Source organism: Muscardinus avellanarius (genome assembly GCF_963383645.1).
Source record: "Muscardinus avellanarius genome assembly, chromosome: 14".
Classification (NCBI taxonomy): Eukaryota; Metazoa; Chordata; class Mammalia; order Rodentia; family Gliridae; genus Muscardinus; species Muscardinus avellanarius.
This window is the reverse complement of record NC_137800.1, coordinates 64,880,182-64,905,257: the sequence shown is the minus strand read 5'-3', so window position 1 is coordinate 64,905,257 and position 25,076 is coordinate 64,880,182. Positions and strand designations below refer to the sequence as shown.

At 44.0% G+C, this 25,076-nt stretch overlaps 1 protein-coding gene across 1 annotated transcript in view; it reads right to left on the bottom strand.

Annotated features, from left to right (window-relative positions):
- LY86 (lymphocyte antigen 86) overlaps positions 1–25,076 on the bottom strand; it is a gene marked incomplete at both ends in the record, with an annotated part of 60,166 nt that overhangs the window by 8,573 nt on the left and 26,517 nt on the right. Inside the window, 2 exons of the mRNA XM_080710745.1 lie at positions 16,790–16,918; positions 19,542–19,628. Coding sequence (XP_080566871.1) covers positions 16,790–16,918; positions 19,542–19,628 — 216 coding nt within the window. The remainder of the gene's footprint in view (positions 1–16,789; positions 16,919–19,541; positions 19,629–25,076) is intronic.

The following is a 25,076-nucleotide window of genomic DNA, read 5'->3' as shown; positions in this document are numbered from 1 at the left end:
TGTTTTTATTATATAGAAATAAAGGTTTCCTTGGACTACACGCAATTACTTGTTCTTTTCATATGCTATGCAGGAATCAGATAAGATGTGTTGGTTCTCTGGGTGGGAGCTATACAGGCTAGCAATGGTCCCCCAAAGATGTTCATGTCCTAATTCCCAGAAATCATGAGCATGACACAGGTACCTTGCAGATATAGTTAAATTAAGGATTTTGAGATGGAATTACCTGGATTACCTGAGCAGACACAGTATAATCATAAGCACTCTCTAAGAAGGAGGCAGGAGATGAGAATAACGAGAGGTTGTGTGGTGATGAAAACAGAGTAGGGAAATGTGGCCGCGAGCCAAAGAATGCTGGAACCCTCCAGGAACTGAAAACGTAAGGAAATAGATTTTCCCTGAAAGCCCAGAATGAATACAGTGTTGTGGATGTTTTATTTTAGATTTAAACATTCAGACTATAAGAGAATAAGTTAGTTTTGTTGTAAATTGATAAGGTCATCGTCATTTGTTACAGCAGCAATAGGAAACTAATACAGTGGCCTTGGATTAGAAGAGGAGGGTCCAGGAGACCTGCCTGAGAAGAGCCATGAGTGGTGGCCTTTTGGACTTGTTCTTCCTCCAAAGGGCCCTTGAGAATCAGGACACAAACATAATCCAGGAGTTGAGTTGAAGAGAAAGTACTTGAGTTTGGGCTGGGCTAGAGAGTGAAATGTCCAGGATAAATCCTACAAATAGATTTAGGATATTCTGTAAAAATAATTTAGGGCAGTGTGAAACTACTAGGCAGATCTGTACAACAGAATGTTCCACAAAGATGAGAATGTTTTTTATCTGACCCACCAAATATCATAGATACTTGTAGCAATTGAGAACTTGAAATATGTCCAGAATTAGGAAGAGCTAAATTTCCAATTTAACTTAAATTTAAATTATTCAAATAGCCATAGGCAGCTTGTGGCTATCATACCGGACAACACAGTCCTGGGTCAACACTAACAGAGATAGAATGTTAGCCAAGTATGTGATTTAAAATATTCTAGTAGTTATCTTAAAAAGAGAGAAAGAAATGGAGTGAAATTAATAATACATTTTACTTAATTTTTTATCAAAAATTGCCATTTCAGCATGGAATCATTATGCAACGTATCACTGAGGGATTTACCATTTTTCGTACCCTGCCTTCTTTGTGTGAGTCTTCAATACCCAGCATGCATTGTTGGTAAATATCATTTGTTGGTAAATATCTGGACAAGGAGAGCAGAGCTCAACAGCAGAAACAGATTTATTGAAGATAAATTGCGGAGGAGGCACCTGACCAGGAGAGAGTCCATGAGAGTCGGGGGCCCCTGTCTTACAGACTAGGGGCCTTCTCTGGGGCATTAGGAGGGAGGGATAGTTACACAGTCGTGGCTTTTCCCCACTGGTGGTCTTGACAGGGGGCTGGACAGGTAGGTTTATGGGCTGGGGACAGGAGTTGGTTAGGGCCACTTTTCCTATCACTCCTGGAATTCTTTGTTCTCCACCTCCTCCAGCCAGGCCGCACAGTGCCCACATGCATGCTGTGTCCAGAGTGTGTCTCCCTGTGGACTGGCCACGCTCGAAGTGCTCAAAACCTCCCCCCGGGGGCTCACTTACTACGTTGGACAGTGCTCATTATTAAGTCATAGATGAGGAAGAGGGTCCCAGAAGGGGAAATGCCTGTTTTCAACGTCATTCTTCCTACACAGACTGTTTGTTTTTGCTGCCCAAATCCCCAAGGCGAGCTATATAAATTCTGGCCTCAAGGGAAAGAATTTGAAGATCCCCCCCACTTCCTCCCAAGCTATTTCTGTATTTCTGCAGATGAACACTTAATGTGAAACTCCAACCACAACTTGTAAATTGACAGGCTGATTGCCTTCTCAGAGAGCACAAAGCAGAGGATGGCGATGGAAGGAAAGAAAAGAGATGAAATTGGTTTGATCTGCAGAAGCCCCGGGCAGCCCCAGGAAAGAATGCCGTGATTGTGCATGCTAAGTAAGTATTGCAGAGTGCTGCATTTCCCAGGCTGAGGTTCAAAGGTCTGTGCAGCACAGAGCTCTTGGGATGTTTAGTTTGTTAAAATGCAAATACCAGGGACCACGGGGTCAGGTTGTGGTGGTATGGGGGAGCAGTGAGTTGTCCTTCTTAATTAGCTTCCTAAGTGATTATGGCATGGAAGCATGCGAGTCACCGAGCTGAATTTATGAAATTTCATAAGAGGGTAAGAACTCATCAAGAAGCTTGTATTGTCTTAGAAAATTAAAATTGCACTTGGTCCTAGGTCACCATTAGTCTTAATATGCCGGGCTTCCAAGAGGATGAGCTGACTGATGACAAAGGATGATTTCAGCACCTTAGGGGCTCTTTTATAGATGCAGTTGAATTTGGAGATGGAGGAAAGCCCTCAGAGCTGTGAGACCCCTTAGCAGTTATGACATCTTTTATTTTGTTTGACTCTAAAAAAGAATCCTCTTTGGTTTCGTCATCTCTGGCATCCTCTCTTGGGTGGCCATTATTTCTGGGTCTCGGGTGGTTTTGTAGTTTCCAGAGTCGGAGTTTTCTGCTGATTCAGTAAGTAAGCCATTGCTTTTGTGGCGTCTCCATGACTTCGCAACGGCAGCAGCTGCCTAGTAATCGCAAGCAGGAAATCTGCAGCGGCTTGAAGTCTGCAGATGAGAAATAAAACACGAAGACAAGCCAGGGCTGAAGGTGCTTCAAATTTTCAGTTCCATGAGAAATGCAAATGGTGCTGTGTCCCTAGAGGTTCAAAAGAGCCAGGCAGACTTCACGTGTCCACCACCAGGGAGGGAATGTGCCAGCTTGGACCAAACCAATCTCCCTGCTGTTCTTGGGAAAGAAAGAAGGTCTTCAGCTTCTAAACCTCAAAGTCTTCACCAGCTCTCTTGTTAAAATGCAGGCTTCCTCTCTGAGGCTGATGATGACGTGAGGGCCTCAGAGCCTTTGCTGAAGAAAAACTTGTCATGAGCTGCAAGAAGAAGCTGCCACAAACGACTTACTGAACACTTTCCCGGACAAACATCCCTTGGAGGGGTTTATGCATTTAATCCCTTTTGTCACAATTACAACTCCATGGGACTGCTAGCATTTTTCTTTTTGGGCAGATGAAGAAACTGAGACTCAGAGAGGTTAAGTAACTTGCTTGAGGTCATGCAAATGGTAATTGGTAGTAAAGACCCAGCTCTTGGTAGGTCTGGCTTCCAACCCTGTGCCTCTCCATTAGGCTACTGGTTCTCAAAGTGTGGTCCATCATAGACTTTTCCTGGAGCTTTGGAAGACATACCCATCCTCGGACTTCCCTCCAGATGCACCACACTGGAAACTCAGGGGTGGGTCCAGTAAGTCCCCATTGAACTCATCCTCCAAGAGATGCTGATACATGCTCAGTTTTGAGAATGTCTGGGCTGCCTTAAGGCTCCTACTGCCCAATGATGGCTTGGTAGTATGATAAGGAAGGGAACAGGAAATTCTTTCAGGATAATATTGGTTTTGGTTACATGCCTTCTGCAGTTGCAAATGATAGCAGGAATGATAACAGCAAGAGAGAAGATGCAGCTTTCCAGGCGCAGAGAACCATTGCTTCCTCCACGGTCCATACATCCATTCATGGGAGAGAAATACTTTGTCATCTGGGCTCTTCATAGTGGTTGATGAAGGACAGGATCAGAAGCTGGGATTGGGAGAGACTGAGAGTGAAGTGTGAGAACCATCAGAGCAGAGACGCTGCAGCAGAGGGGCTTGCAGGAGCAGGCAGCCTGAAATCACTCCAGACAGCAAAGATGAACAAGCAGGTAGAAAAGAGGTGATGTATTTTAAAATGGAGGCTGCAGAAAAAAAAATGCTTAAATATTTCTGTTAAGGTAGAAATCAATGACCAAAAACCCAGGGCTTGCATTTGTTAATGTGTGTGTAGTGAACATTAAACAACTGAATAATGAGGCCTCAGGTAGGGGGGCCATGTCTCTGGACATGTTTTATAGAGCTTGCCAGGTCATCAGCATAGATTAATGCCCTTCAAGGTAGCACCTGCCAGGAAGGCAGCTCTTGCTTTCCTGTTTTTTGTTTTTGTTTTTTGTAATAGCAGTGCAGGGCTTAATGTATTTTGCAAGAAGCATTTATGGGAAATTTTCCAAATCTAGGGAAGGAACACATTGAAACAGAAATAGCGAGAGCACAGGTTGATGATTGGATGTGGTGGCATTTTACTGTAATTCCAGTACTTGGGAGGCTGAGACAGGAGTACAGTAGATTTGAAGCCAGCTTCAGCAACTTAGCAATGACCTTAGCAACTTAGTGAGACCTTGTTAGGGGAAAAAAAGAAGGGTTGAGTGTGTAGCTCAGATGTAGAATGCCCCTGGGTTGAATCCTTAGTACACACACACACACACACACACACACACACACACACACACACACACAGAGAGAGAGAGAGAGAGAGAGAGAGAGAGAGAGAGAGAGGTATCAGAGTGATGGAATCTGACTTTCCAGTCTAGATAGAACTGTTCTACATAGAACTGTTAAGACTGTGGTTCGAAGACACTGACAGTGAGATTGAGAAGGTTCCGCAGTTAATGATGCTCATGGGACCATCAGATGCGGGAGCGCAGCAAGAACCTGGACCAGAAGGGAAACACCTTCAACAACAGAAAGAAAGGGAGGCTAGGTCGTCAACGCACCTGCCTGCTGTGGTTACATATCTCAATTATTTGTATATGAAAAATCAGTACATATTATAGTCAAATCCCCTAGCTTCTGTCAGCAAGAATATTTGCCTTATGGGCAATATCATGCCAGAATTTAAATACAGCTCCCAGGGGATCTACTGTGCTGTCTATTGAAATTCATGTAATTATGATGTATTCACCATGCTGGGAAAACACTTCAAGTGGGGAAAGTTCAGATTTACACGAAAGATAAACCAGGGAGCAATTATTTCCTAGACTAAAGAATTCTTCAGCTTATAAGAGGTGTCACAGTGATATATATATATATATATATATATATATATAATTATATATAATTATATATAATATATGTTATATATAATATATAATATATATTATATAACTATATATAATATATAATATATATTATATAACTATATATATATATAATTTTTTAAGTTACAATCTTTAATGTGATGGGGCAAAACTGCTCACCTCATGGCCAGGCAGCAAAAGAGAGACAGATAAGATGCCAGGGTCTCACAATCCCCCTCCCCTTTTTTTTTGATACCAGGAATGGAACCCAGGGGCATTCTACCTCCGAGCTACATCCCCAGCCCTACTTTTTATTATTTATTTTGAAACAGGGTCTCACTGAGTTGCAAAGGGCTTTGCTAAGTATCTGAGGCTGTCCATGAACCGCGATCCTCCTGTCTCAGCCTCCCAAATGCTCGGATTACAAGCGTGCGCTACCACGTCCGGCTCACAATCCCTTTGGAGGTCACATCTCTAATGACCTGAGGACCTCCCCTGAAGCTCCACCTCCTAAAAGTTCACACCTCCAATAATGCCACCGTGAGGACCAAGCCTTTAATCTATGGACCCCTAGGGATGTTCAGCATCTGAACAATAGCAGCTGGGTACAGCTGATAACCATGAAATAATAGACCATTTGTTTCTGGAAGTTAATTATTCTCTTGATGCTGTGCAACAAGCCAATGCCACTTTGCCTGGGTTGACTCACCCTGGTCTGAACCCATAGAGATTTGGCCAGAACCAGGTTGGACAGTCATTGTGCCTCATCATCAAGGGTGGGGGTCACACGTGCATTCTGATTACTTTACGGCCTTAATCTGTGCTCTTACACAGATCTCTAGCTTTACTTCCAGCCGAGAATCTTGTTTGCAGACATCCCTCTACAATATATTTAGACCACCAAGCCACAAGCCACTGTATTCCTTTGAGTCATTTCTCCCCATTTCTAAAGATCTGGGAGCAGTGTGTCATGGAGGGGCTTGTTCCTGCTTTCCAGGTGGACAAGTTGTTTTAATGGTCAACAGTGAATCTTACACTTAATTTTGGCTCTATTTTACTTATCTTATCACTCTTGCCTTCCTGGAGTGAGTTATTCTGAGAAACTTATCAGAAGAAATGAATTCCACTGAGGTATAGATATCAAAATATATTAAACCTAATAAATTAGACACTGAAAGAGACCCGTGTGAACTTGACTTGATTCTAAGCTAGAGAGGGCTGTGCATGTCCCCCTTGTGGTATGTGTTATGGTGGCAAACCTTGGCTCTGGGGTGAGTCCCTCTGACAGACAGTTGTGGGAGAGTCTCACTGGGGCTGGATGGCACCTCGATGAATTGATGTCACATTGTCCTGAAGGCAGTGAACATCTTATGGATACTCATTCTAGGAGGAACTCAGATTATCAGTAGAAAATGAAAACTTCAGAAACTGACCTCAGATCATGGTAAGAAAAAACAAAAACAAAAACAAAATGGAAGGCTCGCTCAGCCATTGTGGGAGACCCCAGGATACTGGGCAGAGTGTGAGAAGTGACGTAGTGGCACACGCCACCACACGTGGCTTGAAGCACCTGACATTAAATGGGTTTTCAGAAAGAAGGGCTTTTCTCCCCAGCTTGTCAATGGTAGCTGTGGGAGAAGAGGAAACCATCAGTCCCACTGATGGCTTTTTGAAAGATGCTTCTTCTCCCTGTTAACTTGGCCCCAAATCTAACTTATTGGCACTGGCAAAGTATAGTTCAAGCAAAGGAGTTGGATCTTCTCAAATAACCTGGATCTGAATCCATTCTGAGCCTCAGTCATGTGTTTACTGTCATGAGTGCCAGAGGTGCCTGTGCCCAGTAACTCTGAATATGAGCCTTGAATTCTGAATACCATTACAGTGATGCTTCTCAAACTTATGCTCGTGTCGGCAAGCTCCAGTGCGTGGGCCAAATCCCATACCACATCTGTTTTTGAGTAGATGCAAGCTGAGAATGAATTTTTTTATTTTTACGTTTTTAAATGGTTGAAAAATATCAAAAGAAGAGCAGGTTACTGCATGAAAAAAATATAAAATTTAAATTTGTGTCCATAGTTAAAGTCTTAATGAGACCTAGTCAAACACATTCATTTTTCACTGTCATTTGCAACCTTCACCCTGCAGAGACCATATGGTGCAAGGCCTGAAACACTTTTTTTTTTTCTTTCTAAAAAAAGTTTGCTAAGCTGGACGTGGTGGTGCATGTTTATAATTCCAGTACTTGGAGGCTGAGGCAGGAGAATTGCAGGTTCATGGCTAGCTTCAGATACTTATTAAGGCCTTCCACAATAGACCTTCCTGTTTCAAAATAAAGAATAAAAAATAGGGCTAGAGGTTTAGCTTGGAGGTAGAATGTCACTTAATTCAATCCTCAGTACCGCAAAAAAATTTTTTTTTTTTTGCTGACTTGTCATTGAAAATATTTATAGTCGGGCGTGGTGGCACACACGTGTAATCCCAGCATTCGGGAGGCTGAGGCAGGAGAATCGCAGTTCACAGCCTCAGTTACTTAGGCCCTTCACAACTTAGTGAGACCCTGTTTCAAAATAAAGAATAAAAAATAGGGTTGGGGATGTAGCTTGGAGGTCAAATGCCCCTGGGTTCCATCCCCAGACCTGCAAACACACACACACACACACACACACACACACACACACACACACATACACACACCCCCAAAAACCAAAAATTGTAAAATATAGATAGATAAGCCTAGGTCTCAAGAGTGTCTGACTCAGAAAGCTTGCAGGGCCCACAATTATCATTTCTGATTGTTTCCAAAGGATGCTGAGGTTGCTGGCCTGAGAGTCACACTTTGAGAACCACTGCCTTATAATAATGGCTGGTAATGTCAAAGATGATCATTTGATCCCTAAGTGGTTATGTTCTTTTAAATCCATTTTTCTAGACCTAGAGGAGGGAGAAATGAGTTCACTTCTCTAGCAGAATTTTCTTTCTTTTTACAGAGAATATGTTGCTGAAGGGGTGTGTGAGTTTCTCTTTCATTTCAAACACCAATTGTAAGCAGTACATTCCCACGTTACCCATGTCTTATCTCTGACTTGGCTAACAAATCAGAGGTTCCCCTGGGCCTCTTGGGTTTGATAATTTGCCAGAACCATTCATAGAACTCCGTTTATTATGAAATACATTGCAAAGTATACAGACAAATGGCTCTATGAAGAGGTCCACAGGGCAAGGGGTGCAGGGCTGGGCATACCACCCTCATTGTACCTTCACAAGTTCAGCAGCCTGAACCTATTCTTTGGGGATTATCATGGAGGCTCTGGCACATGGTCATGACTGACCATTAACTCAATCTCAAGCCTGTGGCTCCTTACGGGAGGATTTGGGGGTAGAGCGATACTGAAGGTCCCATGCTTTTAAGAATGGTTTTGTATTTCTGGTGACCCAACCCCTTCTAGGAGTCACCTGGTAAAGAGCAAGAAATACTTCTATCACGTAAGAAACATCAGTGGACTTATCTCTGTCTCAGGAAATGGGTCAATGACCAAATATGAGAACACAGGATTTTCCTAGTTCCCCTATTGCTCAGGGAATTACAAAGATTTTAGGAGCTACTGGGAACCAGGGGGCAAAGACCAAATATAACTTTTTTATTACAAATCTTAATATCACAGAAGCTAATGACAAGATTCTATATTTCATAGGATGATGTAAATGGTCATACAATGAACACATGTGACATTGTTGGAAAGATGCCTGGCACATGTCAGGTGTTGCGATATGCGCATGGTCGCCGTGTAGTGACCTCCAGGAGCTAAGGCAGCGCTCTGCAACCTCGGCTGAACATTGAACTTGCCTAGTTTGGATCTGACTCCCAGAGGTTCTGACTTAATTGGTCTGGGGGTTGGAACCCTTAAAAAATTAAAGGGGGGATTATAATGCAGCCCTGTCCAATAGAAAGAAAGAATCACGTGTTTAATTTTACATTTTCTAGTAGCCAAATTTGTGTGTGTGTGTGTGTGTGTGTGTGTGTGTGTGTGTGTTACTGGGGATTGAATCCAGTGATAAGTTGGGTCCTGCACTCATGTGACTTTGTGTCACATGACCTCTGCACGGGCAGGGGGGCCTGAAACCCCCATGAGAATTGGGTGTTCCCGCGAGTAAACCCCCCATCTCACGAGATGCATACCCTGAAAAGGAGAGCCCACTTCCTCTAGCTTCGGACAGGTGCGCGGGCCCCACGGTGCATCGCCCTGATCCCCGGGAGAGCCGTGCAATTAAAACTCTATATGCCACGTGTACCAGACTTCTCTCGTATATTTTCACACTCCGCCGTACCCACAGTTTTTATTTTACTTCACATTTTTAATTTTACTTAACATCCAGGGGCATACTACTTCCACCTATACCTCTAGCCCTTTTATTTTTTTATTTTGACACAGGATGTCACTAGGTTGCTGAGCGTCTTGTTACATTGCTGAGGCTGTCCTGAAACCTGAGATCCTCCTGTCTCAGCCTCCCAAGTACTGAATAACAGTAGGTGTGCACCACCACACTCAGTAGCCACATTTTAAAAGGTACAAGTAACTTTAATAACATGTTAATGATGTGCTTTGTTATTGGCAGATAATAAATAATGTGTTGACATATTTTACTTAATGCTATTACAGTTTAGACCTTAAATGTGTCCAATGTGTTGAAGGACAGTGTGTTAAAAGCTTGGTTCTTGCCGGGTGTGGTGGCGCACGCTTGTAATCCCCGTGCTTGGGAGGCAGAGACAGGAGGATTGCGCAGGTTCGAAGCCAGCTGCGCGCGCTGGCTTAGGAGACCCTGTTTCCAAATATAAAATGTAAAAATAGGTCTGGGAGTGTAGCCCGGAGGTAGAAGGGCTTCCAGGAACCCCAGTACCACCAAAAAAAAAAAAAAAAAAAAAAAAGCTTCGTTCTTGGTTGATGCTGTTGGGAGGTGGTAGAGCTTTAAGAGGTGGGGCCTATGGCCGGGCGTGGTGGCGCACGCCTGTAATCCCCGCGCTTGGGAGGCGGAGACAGGAGGATCGCGCTGGTTCGGAGCCAGCCTCGCTGGCTTTAAGAGACCCTGTTTCCACATAAAAATGTTGAAAAATAGGTCTGGGAGTGTAGCCCGTGGGAGTGTAGCCCGGAGGTAGAAGGGCTTCCAGGAACCCCAGTACCACCAAAAAAAAAAAAAAAAAAAAAAAAAAAAGCTTGGTTCTTGGTTGATGCTGTTGGGAGGTGGTAGAGCTTTAAGAGGTGGGGCCTAGTGGGAGAAAGTTAGGTCATTGGGGATGTAAGTTTGAAGGGAAGTGTGGAAGCCCAACCCCCTCCTTTCTTGTTTTTCTTTCCAGCTGCCAGAAGTAAGCAACATTACTCCATCGTGATCAATTCAATCAATCCCAATTTAGTCTTAAAAACTGATATCAAGCTTACAGAGTTATTTTGAAAACACCGAGGAAGGAAAACAAATGAATCCATATGACCCAATGCTACAGAAGGAGAGACGGGCTAAGAAAGCATGAACGGAGGGAGGATGGAGGCACAGTTGTCTCCTTTTCATTGAGCCCTCTGCCTAGACAAAGGAGGCTGCAGGGCCCTAGGGAAAGACTACAGAATGGGTGTTAGACGGTCCCTGGGAAGTCTACGTGACTCTGTGATTCAGAACTTTTTCAGATGCACCCTGGAGACAGCCCAGGTTTCGTTTCAGACCACAGCACTGTGCGAGTATCTCAAGAGAGTGAGCCATACGCCATGTTTGGCTTCGTGGCGCATATGAAAGCTATGTTTACACCACACTGCAGCCTATCAAATGTACAATAGCATTGTGTCTGAAAACACAATATATGTACCTTAATTAAAAAGTTCTTCATTGCCAGGAAAGCGTGAAACCGAGATAGAGACCAAATGAGCACATACTGTTGAGAAAGCGGTGCCAATAGATTTTCGCAGCGCGGAGTTGCCAGAAACCTTCTGTTTGTAAAAGCTGTAGTATCTGCAAAGTGTCATGACGTGCAAAACTCGAGACAAGCCTGTATTTAACTCCACATATCACTGAATATGAAATAGGCTGTGGTTCTCTTTTGGGAAACGTGTGTGTGTGTGTGTGTGTGTGTGTGTGTGTGTGTGTGGTACTGGAGATTGACCCAGGGGTGTTCTACCTCTGAGCTACACTTCCAGCCCCTTTTATTTTTTATTTTGAAACAGGATCTCATTAAGTTGCTGAGGCTGGCCTTGAACCTTGCAAGCCTCCCAAGTACTGAGATTACAGGCATGTATCACTGCACCTAGTCTATTTGTCCTCTCATTTTTTCCTTCAACAATAAACAGTGAAAAGGCTAGCCTCGCATATCTGCTATAAAAGCATAAAGATGCAAAGTAGACAAAAATAAAAACCTTTAGTCTCAGCACCATTCTTTCCTTAATGTCTGGTCTTTTGGCGTTTACACTTATATACATTTGAATGGAAGCAGGATCCAATCCTGAGTACTCTGTTATAGCAGGCTTCTTTGTCACTTAGTAATATTCTGATATTTCAGGTAATTCAATAATCTCCTATGACATCATTTGAAATCACAGCATATCGTACCTTAATCAACTCTCTATAATTGGGCATATAGGTTCCCCAGAATGCCAATCATACCATATAAAGAAATACCCAGAACCGGGCATAGTGGCGCACGCTTGTAATCCCAGCATTCGGGAGGCTGAGACGGGAGGATCGCAGTTCGCGTACAGCCTCAGCTACTTAGTGAGGCCCTCCCCAACTCAGTGAGACCCTGTTTCAAAAAAAAGAATAAAAAGTAGGGCAGAGGGTGTAGCTCAGAGGCCGAACGCTCCTGGGTTCCATCCCCAGTACCACCAAAAAAAAAAAAAAGAAAAGAAAAGAAATACCCAAAGAGCATCACTTGGTTGTTAAATCCACCGGGCGTCTCACCTTAGAGCTAGCTGAGGGAGGCACAGAGGAAAAGAGACTCGGTTTGGCACCTGCAGTCTCCCAGAGCCTGACCGTCTTGCAGTGTTTCTGACGTGGAGGGTGGCCAGTGGGATGCAGCTGGCCCAGGATGGCAGAGGAACATGGTGGAGATGATACCACGCAGCAGGACTGGGGCTGGCTGCGGGAGCGCTGCCACGGCGGGCACTGCATTCACCCCACTCTGCAGGGAGAACCAGCCACCCCGTGGGACGCTTCCACGAGCCCTACGTCCACAGCAGCCTGGGTTTGCGTCGACGTCTCTTCTCTCTCTCTGGTGCCATTTTTCTCTCCCTTCTCATACTGATGTTAATAACTTCTTTGGAATTGACTCATTCCCGAGGCAGGTTTGTGGGTGGGTTAAAATAATCTAATAACTCAAGAAGCCTCTGAATTTAAGATTTTTGTTTCTCTGGCGTGTATAATTTGCAGAATCATTTGTTCACACAGCATTTGTAGATCACTTTTCTGATTGTTTTGCACTGTGTGAAACTTCCTGGCAAGTCCCCCAAATGCCAGCTCCTTGGCCTGGACTGCTTCTGCAAGTCACCGTTTCCATAGCAACAAAACAAACAAAAGACCACAGGGCTTCCCAGCCTTCAAATAAGGCAGGCGGCATCCCCCTGAGCTGCTAGGCTGAAGAAGACACCCCAAAGTTCAATATCAGACACCCCAAAGGAAACAATATCACTTCTGTTTGAATAATTCTGTTAAGACTATGAACAGAGGAATAACTAAGGAGGTCTTCTTTTCTCTTTTTTCAAACTCGATATTTTATTGTTAGTCATTTATATTAGAAAACGAGGGCTGTCTCCTGGAGATTCCGGGAGATTGCGGCCTGCCCCGCTCCCGCATGCACACCAGCGCATGCACTGCCTGTGTCTAGAGGCGAGGGCTGCAAAACCTGCAAAGCCACTCAGCACCGCGACGCCCTTGTTTCTTCATCTGTATAAACATTTTCGAGCCCCACTTTCGTTCAATTTTTTTAGTTCTGTCATTCCTTGTGTTGATTGCATCCATCAAAACACAGAACATTTCCACCACCATCGCCTTTCAGTGGGTAGGTAAATGCAGTGCGAACCGTGGCAATTGTACAGCATGGGCTTCTTCTCAGCAACAAAGGGGACCATGATATGCTCAACATCTGGATGAATCAGCAGAGAATCCTACTGAGTAGAAAAAGAGGAGCCCCAACAGCTGCACGCAGTGTGTCTCCATTTATATGTTGTTTGTTGTGGGGTTTTTTTTTTTTGTTGTTGTTGTTGTTACTGAGGATTGAACCCAGGGGTTTTGTACCCCTGAGTCACAGCCCTATGCCCTATGATACTTTTTATTTGTCTACAGGGCCTTACTAAGTTGTTGAGGGTCTTGCTAAGTTGCTGAGACTGGCCTCAAACCTGCGATCTTCCTGTTGAAGTCTCCCAAGTGCTGGGATTATAGGCATGGGCCACCGTGCCAGGTTCATATGCAATTCTTGAAATGACACACGTACAGTTAATGATGGAGAAAAGGTCAGTGGCTGATAGGAGTTAATAGTAAGGTTTTCTAAGCTTGGAGAACCAAGAAAATGTGCTGTTTGTCTTGTGTCTTGGGAGGATGCATAATCCTCATTGGTCAGTTTTGAGGTGGACTGGTACTTAACATTAAATCTACCCAATGTTCCCCGCAAATTCAATAAAACAAGTGTTTATTGTTCTTTACTCTGGGTCAGTTATATTTGCTGCATCTGCAAAAACAGAGATGAGCAAGAATTCCTTCATGGAGTTCAGAGTTAATGGGACACACACACACACACACACACACACACACACACACACCCCAGTGTGCTGAGGTAAGGGCTACAACAACAGAAGCAGAACATAATGCTGCCTGGAGCTCCCAGAGGCTGGGTGGAGGAAGATTTCTTGAGTTAGATCAGACTGTGTCTGCTTAACATGCAGGCTGGGGCTGGAAAGTGGCGTGTTTTTTTGAGGCTGTGGATAAAGGTGCATATAGGAAATGAAACAATATATGGCTGGAGAAGCGGGATTTGGAAAAGAGCTTCGATTTTGAAATCAAGCTAGGTGTCAATCAACAAATGAATGAATAAAAATATGGTCTGTCTATGTTTAATGGAATATTACTCAGCTGTGAAAAGGAATACAATTCTTTCATTTTCAACAACGTGGCTGAAATTGGAGGACATTATGTTAAGAGAAATTACGACATAGAACACAGAAAAACACATATGTTCTTGTTCATATGTGGAAGCTAAAAAGTTGCTCTCAAAGATGTAGAGAATGGAATAATGGTTACCAGAGCCAGAAAAAGAGTGTAGGGGAGAAGGTCTGGAGAAGGAGTTTAATGGGCAAAGGATATAATTGGCTTGGAGGAATAACTCCTCATGCTCCACAGCACAATAGGATAACCATGGTTGACAGCAACTACTTGAATATCTCAAAATAGCCAGTAGGAAGGATTCTGGATGTTCTCAACCCAAACAGATTATATATGTATATAGTGATAGATATATATGCATACATGTATTGAAATGCTATGCCATACCCCATAAGCATGTATAATGACTGCGTCAAGTAAACAAAATATATTTAAAAATAATAATTAGAAGAACTTAGGCTTTCTTCTACAGAATAGGGAACTCTTGAAGTCTTTGGGAACAGGGTGACCTTGTGAGAACTGTATCTTAGAAGGCCACCTGGCAGCAGTGCGCGTGGGCGAGGAGACTAGACCAGGACATAGACAGCCGGTGTGTGCTCTTTCTTGCTACGCTGGGACTTGTCTCCACATTCAGGTTCGCAGGCACTTATTTTGGGAGACAATTTGAAAGATAAGAAAAGGTTTGAGATACAACTTCCATGGCATTTTGGACCACGGAGGATTTCTGGATTCCAGGCAAAACCACCCAGAGCTGGAAGGCTATCCATTTCTGAGGGCCACTTCTGGCTGTCCTGTATTCCAAGCTGGAATATTCTTGCCCTGGCCGGACTTAAGAAGAGACTGACTGGGTCTTGCTAAGTTGCCTAGGCTAGCCTGCAGCCTGTGATCCTCCTGTCTCAGCCTCTTGTCAGTGGGATTACAGGAGCGCACTGTGGCACCTGCCTTAATGGGTATGAGGCTGATATCCTTTCCTAGGGGTTATTATTTAATTATCAGTCAGTATGGTTTGAGTTCCTCTAAAATATTCTATAAAGTCAGCTGTGCTTACAGACCACCAGCACCAACAGTATTATGCCATGTATACATATCTATGGTGCTGACAAACCCATAATAGGCTTCAAACAACTTTAAGGCAAAGTCATTGTTCAGTTTGCTGGGTTGCCCACGTGCCACTGGCAGAGCCCGTTGGCGGGGCCTTCTGCCTCCCAGGTGGGCGTGGCATCTGCCCCTCTTGAATGTCCACACCACACACGGCTGCTCGGGGTGTTCTGTGACTCAGCTCCTCTGCCAATCATCACGTCCCCGATGGCGGAAGCCATCCTTGGCGCATTGCAAACCCCCCAACGCACTAGGCACAGAGTGGGGACTTGGTCACTGTGCAAGGAACGAAGGTAGAGGAAAGAAGGAGAGGAGGAAGGGAGGAGGGGAGGAAAGCAGGAGGCATTTGCCAGGATTCCTGCGGTTTAGAGTTCTAGCTTCCTTGAGTGGGGAAAGCATTATGGATGTTTCTGGAGAGTGAAGCTGAGTCATGCTGCCCCCTGGTGAGGGGAACAAGAAAGAGACCCAGGAAGGAGGGAACAGCCCAAGAGAACGGCTCCTAGGGAAAGCCAGGCATGGAGCAGACCTGAGCTTTAATTTAACAAAGCAGCATCTCAGGCAGGTCTGGGAGGAGAGGAGGGCGGGGCAGGCCCTGTTCTGGGAGTGCGTATTGCAGAGAGATACAGGTCAGTGACTGGGGAAAGAGGCTAATACAATGAGTTTTCTGTTTCTCTACTCCCCCCCCCCCTTTTCTTTTTCTGGTGCTGGGGATTATACTCGGGGCATTCTACGTCTGAGGTACATCTTGATTTGATTTGATTTGATTTATCTTGAACCAGGGTCTCACTAAGTTGCTGAGGCCCTGGCTAAGTTGCCGACGCTGGCCTGGAACCTGCCGTCCGCCTGTCTTGGCCTCCCACATACTGGGATTACAGGCGTGCGCCACTGTGCCTGCCGCCTCCTCTCCTCAGAGCCTGGCTACCTGGTGTCCATATCGGTCAGTATCCCGAGTGGGAGGGGCTGGGACATTTTTGGAAGCATCATTGTTTTTGATTTTTCAGAGTCCACTGCTGCGTCAGTGAGGTCCTGCCACTAAGAAGATCGTAGAGAGGAACTGAAAACAGCACTGAATTTTCCTGGTTTTCTGGAAGCTCCTGGCTCTTTTGCCACCAGCCCTGTATATAAGTGAGGTGCCACCATTCACAGTAACAATTTTCCGATTGAAAATCGTCTTCCAGGCACTGCTTCATTTTGATGTTAATATGTAGCCTCTAGGGATGGGCCGTCTTGCTATTTTTATATTTATTTATTTTTGCAGTACTGGAGATGGAACCCAGGGGCATTCTACCTCCAAGCTACACTCCCAGCCCAATTTTTTTTTAGTCTTTTTAAAAAATATTTGAAAGAGGGTCTCACTGAATTGCGAAGGGCCTCACTAAGTAGCTGAGGCTGTCCGCAAACCGCAATCCTCAGGTCTCCACCTCCCAAACGCTGGGATTACAAGCGTGAGGCACCATGCCCGGTGCTATTTCTAAATAACAGAGGCTGGAGAAGCTGGTAGGTGAGGTAAGCTTGTGAGGGGTGCACCGGGGCACGTGGCTTACCTCCTTTCCTTCTTCCACAGAAAGAAAACTTGGGTAGATCCTCTTCACAGATGGGATAGGAGAAATTCAAAACAGAAGAGCCTTTAGTGATGAGCGCGACATCCAGAAACAGCTCTCGGATGTCCTCCCCTGGAGGAGAGGAGGAACGTCGTCAGAGTCAAAGCCCATAAAAGACCTTTACACTGCGCTCCTGTGTGGGGAGGCTTCCTGTTCCTGGTAAAACTGTGTTGAAGCCATGCTATGGGGATCATGGTGATGCTGCTGGGCACGAAAGTGGCCTTTCTCAAATGTCCCTCGTCTGCTGGGCCTGGGCCTGATGCGTGGCCCCTTTATGGGGTGACTGCACATCTGGCTTCTAGAACTTCTCTGTTACATGTGTTATTTATCTCCAGGCACACAGCAGGGCATGGTTAAGAGTACACACCCCTGCTTCTTAGACACCACTCCCTGGCCACACAGGCAGCTTCCTGGATCTCAGTAGTGGTAGCTCCCACTTCTCCCTGTCTTGGTCTCCATTCCTCCCTTTTATGTTACACCCATGCCTCTTTCTTCCCTTCCCTTTCCTTCCTTCCTTCCTCCTTCTTCCTTCCTTCCTTTCTTTCTTTCTTTCTTTCTCTCTTTCTTTCTTTCTTTCTTTCTTTCTTTCTTTCTTTCTTTCTTTCTTTCTTTCTTCTTTCTTTCTCTTCTTCCTCTCTCTCTCTTTCCCCAAAATGTTTCTTGTGGGATGTCTGGCATCATGCAAAGTTCTAGAAGCGCACAGTTGTGTGAGAATTCTCGGTCTCTAGGAATGTTCCCTCTATTTCTCTGGAATGATTCCACATGCTTTGTTTATTAAATCCTTCTGCTCTGCTTTAGAAAAGCTGTTTTAGGGATAGAGTTACTTTGTAGCTATAGTAAATACACAGTCTGTGATGGCAAATCAAGTAAAACCATCAGAAATTGCTGTAGTTCATCGATTGGGGTGGGGAGAGACTGTAATCTCTTGCCTGGACCAAGCTTTGAGAACTTGCGCTAACTACTCAGGAAACAATGAATACAAATGACAAACCATGCTGCTGGTAGGAGGCGGTAGATTTATTAGGTGGCTGAGATAACTAAGCAAAGGCTATCTGCTGTGTAAACATAAAAAATCAGGCTCAAAATGCTTTATTTATTTATTTATTTATTTATTTATTTATTTGCTATGTATTCTGATTTCAGGTACTTATACCACCCAGACAAGTGCTGAGAGTCTTTGTAGTGCAAAGGCACAGCATCACATGAGAGCTCTAAAATGTCCTTATTTCGGTCCCTTTGGAAGGATACCCAGGAGTGGTAGAGCTGAATTGTATGGTGGATCCATTCCCAGTTTTCTGAGGAATCCCTACACTGATCTCCACAGCAGCTGTACTGACTTGCAGTCCTACCAACAGTACAGAAGGGTTCTTATTTCCCCACATCCTCATCAGCATTGTTGATTGACTTCTTGTGGATTTCATTCTGATTGAGGTTAAATGGAATCTGAGCGCACTTTTGATTTGCATCTCCCTGATTGCTAATTATGTTGAACATTTTTTCATGTGTTTATGGGCCATTTGCATTTCTTCTTTTGTAAAGTGTCTCTTTAGACTGATTGCCCATTTCCTGATTGGGCTATTATTTTTAGTGTTAAGTCTTTTAAGTACTTTGTATATTCTAGATATTAGTCCTCTATCAGAATATTACAGCAATATATGCATATCCATGTTTACAGCAGCACAACTCACAGGAGCCAAATTATGGAACCAGCCTAGGCACCCATCAACAGATGAATGGGTTACAAAAGCATGGGATACACACACAGCGGATTAAGGTACACACAGGGCAATAAGAAGAAAAACATTGTGTCATTTTCAGGAAAATGGAGAGGCCTGAAGAACACGATGTTAAGTGAGATTAACTAGTCACAGAAAGTGAAGGGTCATCGGTGCCCTCTCCTTTAAAGAAGCTAGGGAGTGATCAGGAGACCAGAGGAACTCCAGATAACAGAGGAGAAACCTCAGCGGAGCCACGCCACGGCAGCGATCGCGGGGAAGGGGGAGGGAGGAGGATCAATGAGGAGTCTCTTCCATCCACATTCGGTGTGTGTGTGAGCACAGCAGTGTCAATCTCAATACCGTGTGTGGGGAAGGGGAGAGTTGGGGGGGGCGGGGAAAGAGCAGCGAGTCTTTAGTAGTGTGGACGTATGTCACCATCACTATGAACTGCCGTATGGTGTGAGACTATAATGTTCCATTAAAAGTAGAAAAATGAATAAGAAAAAAAAAGAGAGAACTGGGCGTGGTGAAGCACGCTTGTAATCCCAGCATTTGGGAGGCTGAGACAGGAGGATCCCTCCCGGTTTGAGGACAGCCTCAGCAACTGCTGAGTGAGGTCCTTTGCAGCTCAGTGAAACCCTGTTCCAAAATAAAAAATAAAAAGTAGGGCTGGGAGTGTAGCTCGGAGGTAGAATACCCCCGGGTTCCACCCATAGTACCAAAAAAAAAAAAAAAAAAAAAAAAGAAAAGAAAAGAAAAGAAAAGAAAAAGAAAAAAAATAAAAAGTGAGAGTTCTATTTTACCTAAAGATTACCTAGAGAGGAGATTGGAAAGGAAGGTAGAAACAGCTTTAACTCCAGAGAGGAGTGTGGGAATAATAGTTTAGCCAGCCATTATAGTTAACAGAAGTCAGCTGGGTATGTGGAATAGGAAGGGGCTATGCTATGTTTTATTTCATGGTAATAATTTCTACTTACTTAGAATGATGCCGAATCTAACGCTGAGATTGGGTTTTAATTGTTTGGAACACTGGTCAATAGAAAAGCCGAAATCCTGTAATGGATCTGCTGAGAGAAAAACTAGTTACTCGTGAGTACACTGTACCCTCTGCAAACTCATAATCAAAATGTACACCAATTATATAAACTAAAACAAATCACTAAAATTTATTCAAAACCATAAATTTGCTCAGTATTTAAAAAAAAGTCTAGAAGCTCTCAGTCTCTCCAAAGTCAGTACATGTTCACCCTTAGAGGCGGCCAATGCCATGTTACTCTGACAAAATGGTCTCAATCCATGGAATGACACTTTGTCTTGATGGTTAGGTTATATCTTAACACTTTTTTGTTGCAGCACTGGGGATTGAACCCAGGGGCATCCTACCTTCTAGACACCCCCCCCAGCCCTGTATTTTATTTTTTATTTTGAAACAGGGTCTCGATAAATTGTAAAGGGTCTCACTAGGTAGCTGAGGCTGGCCGTGAACCTGTGATCCTCCTGTGTCAGCCTCCCAAGTACCAGGATTACAAGAGTGCTTCACCACACCCTGTTACATCTTAACAATTTTGTCATTCAAATGCTATCATTTAGCTGGAAAGATCATCGGTTTGAGGCAAGCCTCAGTAACCTAGTTAAACTCTGCTTAAAAAAAAAAGGGCCAGGGTATATCTCAGAGATTGAATGCCTCTCGGTTCAACTTCCAGTACCAAACACCAAACAACAATAAAAAATTCGATCATTTAAAATTTTTATCATTGCTTGAATTTTTTTTAGCTCCTGAGCTCCCGGAACTTTTGACTTTGAAATTGCTTATGAATGGCACAAACATTTCATTTCATAAAATATTGATTATTATCATTAAACAGAGGAATATCTATGCAGCAATTCTCAAGGTTGAGACCTGCCTTAGTAATCCAATTTCATCTGTCCTATCCCATTCGATGTACTTATTTTTCTAAATGTTCCTCTATATGCAAGGTATTATGTTAGATATGGCGAGGACTGTAAATATAATGTATTTTATACATAACTCTGCTCATTCAAAAGTCTCCAGTGGCTCAACCATGCTTCCCAAACAGTCAAGAAATGTATACTGGCCCCATCTCTGCTCCGCATCACAAACCCACCCAGTAGGGTGGCCACGCACCCAACCAATTCCACCAGCCCCCGGCCAGCTTGCTCCCGTTGTGAATGTGCTCAGTCTTTTTAGTTATTGCTAAAACACTCAGGCCTTGCTTGTTCTCATCTTTTGTGAAGGCTTTCCTGAGAGTACAGAAATATTCTTTTGCTTCTCTGAATTCTTAAAATGTCTCAAGCCGGGCGTGGTGACGCACGCGTGTAATCCCAGTACTTGGGAGGCTGAGACAGAAGGATCGCAAGTTCGAAGCCAGCCTCAGCAGCTTAGTGAGGCTCTCAGCAACTTAGTGAGACCCTATTTCCAAATAAAATAAAAAAAAATAGGCCTGGGGTGTAGCCCGGAGGTAGAAGGTTCCATCCCCAGTAACACACACACACACACACACACACACACACACACACTGTCTCAAATACTCTTTCAAGTGCACAAATATGTATTATTTTGAATTTTGCATGTGATTTGTTCTACAGCACCTGATTTAAACATGAGATTCCTTGAAGGCAGGAGCCCATTTTTGGCTTAGTTTCTTTGTTTTGTTTTCCATTTCCTCTTTTTATTGGTGCATTGTGATCACTCATCCTGGTGTAGTTGAGTACAGAGACACGTGCACACAGCCTTGGGAGCCTTTCTGTTTCTCACCGGACCTAAGAGGAGAGTTAATTTTTTCCCCAGGTGTTCCCCCCCCCCCAGTCAACACATAACTGTATATAACATGGGGACTAGTGTGATATTTTGACCCATGTAAACAATAATTACGTTGCACATAACACTGCTTCATATTGTGCAGGTGCCACATTTTCTGTATCCTCTCGCCCATGGATGGGTTTCTAGGTTGTTTTCATTTCTAAGCTATTTTTCACTGTGCTGTAAGAAGCATAGAAACAGATATCTCTGCACATGCTGATTTAATTTCCTTTGGACATAAACCCAGTAGTAGGCTTTCTAGATCATATAGTGAATCTGTTTTCAGGTTTTTTTTTTTTTTTGAGGAACCTTTATATTGGTCTACATTTCAACCAAGAGTGCTTGTTTCTGAGGAGAGTTAATTTTAGCGAGGGTCAGTCACTGAGATTTGCACTTTATCAGAGTTTTTCTTCAGCCTCTCCAGCACCGGGGCACACAGTTCACAGTCCATAAATCTACCTGGTGAGTGAGTGGATGGACTGTTTGTTAACTTGACCGGGCACGTGTGCGCTAGCCTCACTGCAGACATGCTCCTAGCTCCTCCTTTGCCGCCTGCTGGGCGGGGAGCTGGAGCTGAAGGGGACTGGCTTTGGGTGCTCCTGCTGAGGGTGTCACCGTGGTGCCCATCCATCACCCTGGAAGTGGCAGTGGGCCCCGTGTCCAGCTCTCTTTTGTTCTTTCCCAGAATCAGCTGGGCTTGGCGCTGTGGGTCCCCAACCTTCTGCAACTGCACCCCTAAAGTGTTTCCCCTTTCATCTGGAGTCTGTCTCAGCTTCACGAGGTGTTTCTCTCAAGCATCCAGATTCCCATGGCCCCCGCCTCTGCCTTTTGCTCTCCCAGCCCTCAGGGACTTACTGCTTCTTTACTGAACTGCTTTAGCATTCTTTTTTTTTTTTTTTGGTCCAACAATTGATTAACCAACTCTCTATATTAAATTCTTTCTGTTAAAACAACTGATATGGTCTCTGTTATCCTGATAGGATCCATTTACTGGATAAATAAAAGCTTCTCTCCCTAAAGGCTTTTAGACATTCAGGAAAGGGAGCAAGTCAGCTTGTCTCACTATCAATGTATTGCTTCTAAGCCACAAGTCAATTCTTCAGTCTATGCTTTGAGAAAACAGAGCTGGACCCTTGAAATATCGAGTGTATCCCTTTGCCAGCTGACACATTGTTAAGCTTTGTCAGTAGAGGTCTTTATTCTACTAGTAGAACAAAGAACAATCTTGAGAGAGGTCAGATTTTCTTCATGTCACTGATGGAGAAATGTAGACTCAGACAGGTGGCATTAACGTATTCAGACCCAGCAGTAGAAAGTGTCAGAGATCTAAACCAAGTGTTACACACACACACACACACACACACACACACACACACACACACACACACACTGCCACTTAGTATTGTGCAGTGACACTCAAAAGGCAGAGCCTCAAATATGTATGTTAATTTCTGGATTTGTAAAACTTCCCAGTGCAGTCGTCTGGCATTGGTAGTCCTGGTTCATCCTGCTTTCATAACATTTCAGCTTAGCTGCAAGTTCCCAGCTGTGTTGCAGACAGCTTTAACGTCCACATCATTGTTCCTGGTGTTTGCCATGAAACTGATCCAGCCAATTCCAGCCTTGCAAATGTCATATCGGGACACCTTTGATTAAGACCCCTTTGGCCTGTTTACTAATTTTCCTAGGGGAAAAATCTCATTTTTTTTCTTATGCTTGTTTGACTCCTTCATATTGTCTCAGGGCTTATTTCAGCTTGGGAAATAAGAGCAGGGCTATGGAGGCCCCTACTATATACTTGTCATTCAATATTGAAAGAAACAGGCAAACTAACAGATGTTTAAGAAAGTACATCCTCAAAATTGTGGGTTAGTTCAAGTTGCCATCTGAGGCAAAACAGAAGAGGCTAATAAAGTATTGCTTGGTTTATTAGCAGCTACACAATTCTACTATATGTTTATCCATATTTTGAAAGTATAGATAGAATAAACTAAGGGCAGGAGAAGGAAATAGAACATTCCCATGGTATTAGAAGAACATTATTGTTAGGAAAAAATGTTAATAAGGAATGAAGCCACAAGGAGAGCAGCAGGTTGCTTCTCTCTGAGGAAATGCATATAGAAGCAGAAAGATGGGTTGCTACAGAAACACTTGGAAGAGAGAGAGAAAGGAGACAGAGAAGAGAGAGAGGAGAAAGAGAGGAGAGGGGAGAAAGAGAGAGAGGAGAGAGAGAGACCAGTATAATAGTGGAAGGGGATTGAGGGAGAGACATGGGGAGGGAATAATGAGGCTCAAGGAAGAAAATAGTTGAGAAAACATCATGTCCATATATGAAGATATTGCTACCAATCTCACTAAACGGGACGGGAAGAGGGATGCGGAGGGAAACACGCCAAGTGCTGTGTATCCCTTTGAATCTCACTATGTTGCGTAATTATAATGCACCAATAAAAGTATTTTTAAAAGCACTGGCAACTTGGTGGGCTTTCCTGGCAGTCATTTCAAATTTATATGTGAAAGTGGTGTCTTTGAGTGTAAACATGCAGTCTGCAGACCTCCTGGAGACAGTCCATCTCCTAGTTGCACTAGCATACACTCACATCTTCTCCGTGCTTATTTATACTTCCACCCAGCACTTAGGATGATCTGTATTACATTACATTTGTTTGTAAACTTCCATTACTTCTTTTTTAGATGCTGCAGAGCCAGCTTCCCAAGCACTAGGGCTGTCAAGCCTGAAGACTGTAAAAGGCTTGCTCAGATTATTGTTTGCCCAGTGAACAATAAAAGCTTATCTGGAGTGAATTTGTGAGACCCTTAAAGCAGAGTTTCTCAACCCCTTCACTTGCAGACATTTTGTTTCAAATGATCTTTTGTTGTGGGACTGCCCTGTGTGTCCTAGGATGTCTGACAGCATCTCTGGTTATGCCCACTAGATACCAGTTGCTTCCCCCTTTTTGGCAGTTGTAACAACCCAACGTGTTTCTACACATTGCCAAAGTTCCCCTCAGAGACAAACTCAGCCGGGTGAGAACCATGGCATTAAAGGATTATCTCTGAGTTACCAGGCCTCAACTGTGCTGAATATGCTTCCGGACCACCTACCAAAATAAGACAGAGTGAGTCACATGTGCAAAGCAGTTGTCCTTACACAGTATGAGAAGCGACTGGGGATGGGAGACTTTCCCTTGGCCCCTTGTGTCAAGTAAATTTTAATACATACACATTGTGCGTCCCTAAGTCTCAGAGTCCATGGATACAGCTCCACGCCCAGGGGCTTGTGTGGCTGGCATGGGGGTCTGAGGTGAAGAGGAGGAGCCAGCTCTCATGCTGCTAGCCCCAGATGCCAGGTTTTGTTGCTCTACTTATTTTTTTAAGCTTTATCTTTTGAACTCATGATATTCTCATAAGAAGTTGCAAAAAGATACAGAAAGATATCATATGCCCTTCTCCCATGTTAGAACATAGACACTGGACAATAGCAGAACCAGGCATTGGTGCTAATATAATCCACAGAGCATATTCAGAGTTTACCAGTTTCAGAGGCACACGTGTGTGAGTGTGCGCACACATGCAGGCACACACATGCCCACCATACCTCTAATCCTACTTCCTGCCTGGGTTTGAAGAACAGGTGAGTGCCAGGCATGGTGTTGCATGCCTGTAATCCCAGTGTCTGGGAGGCTGAGCC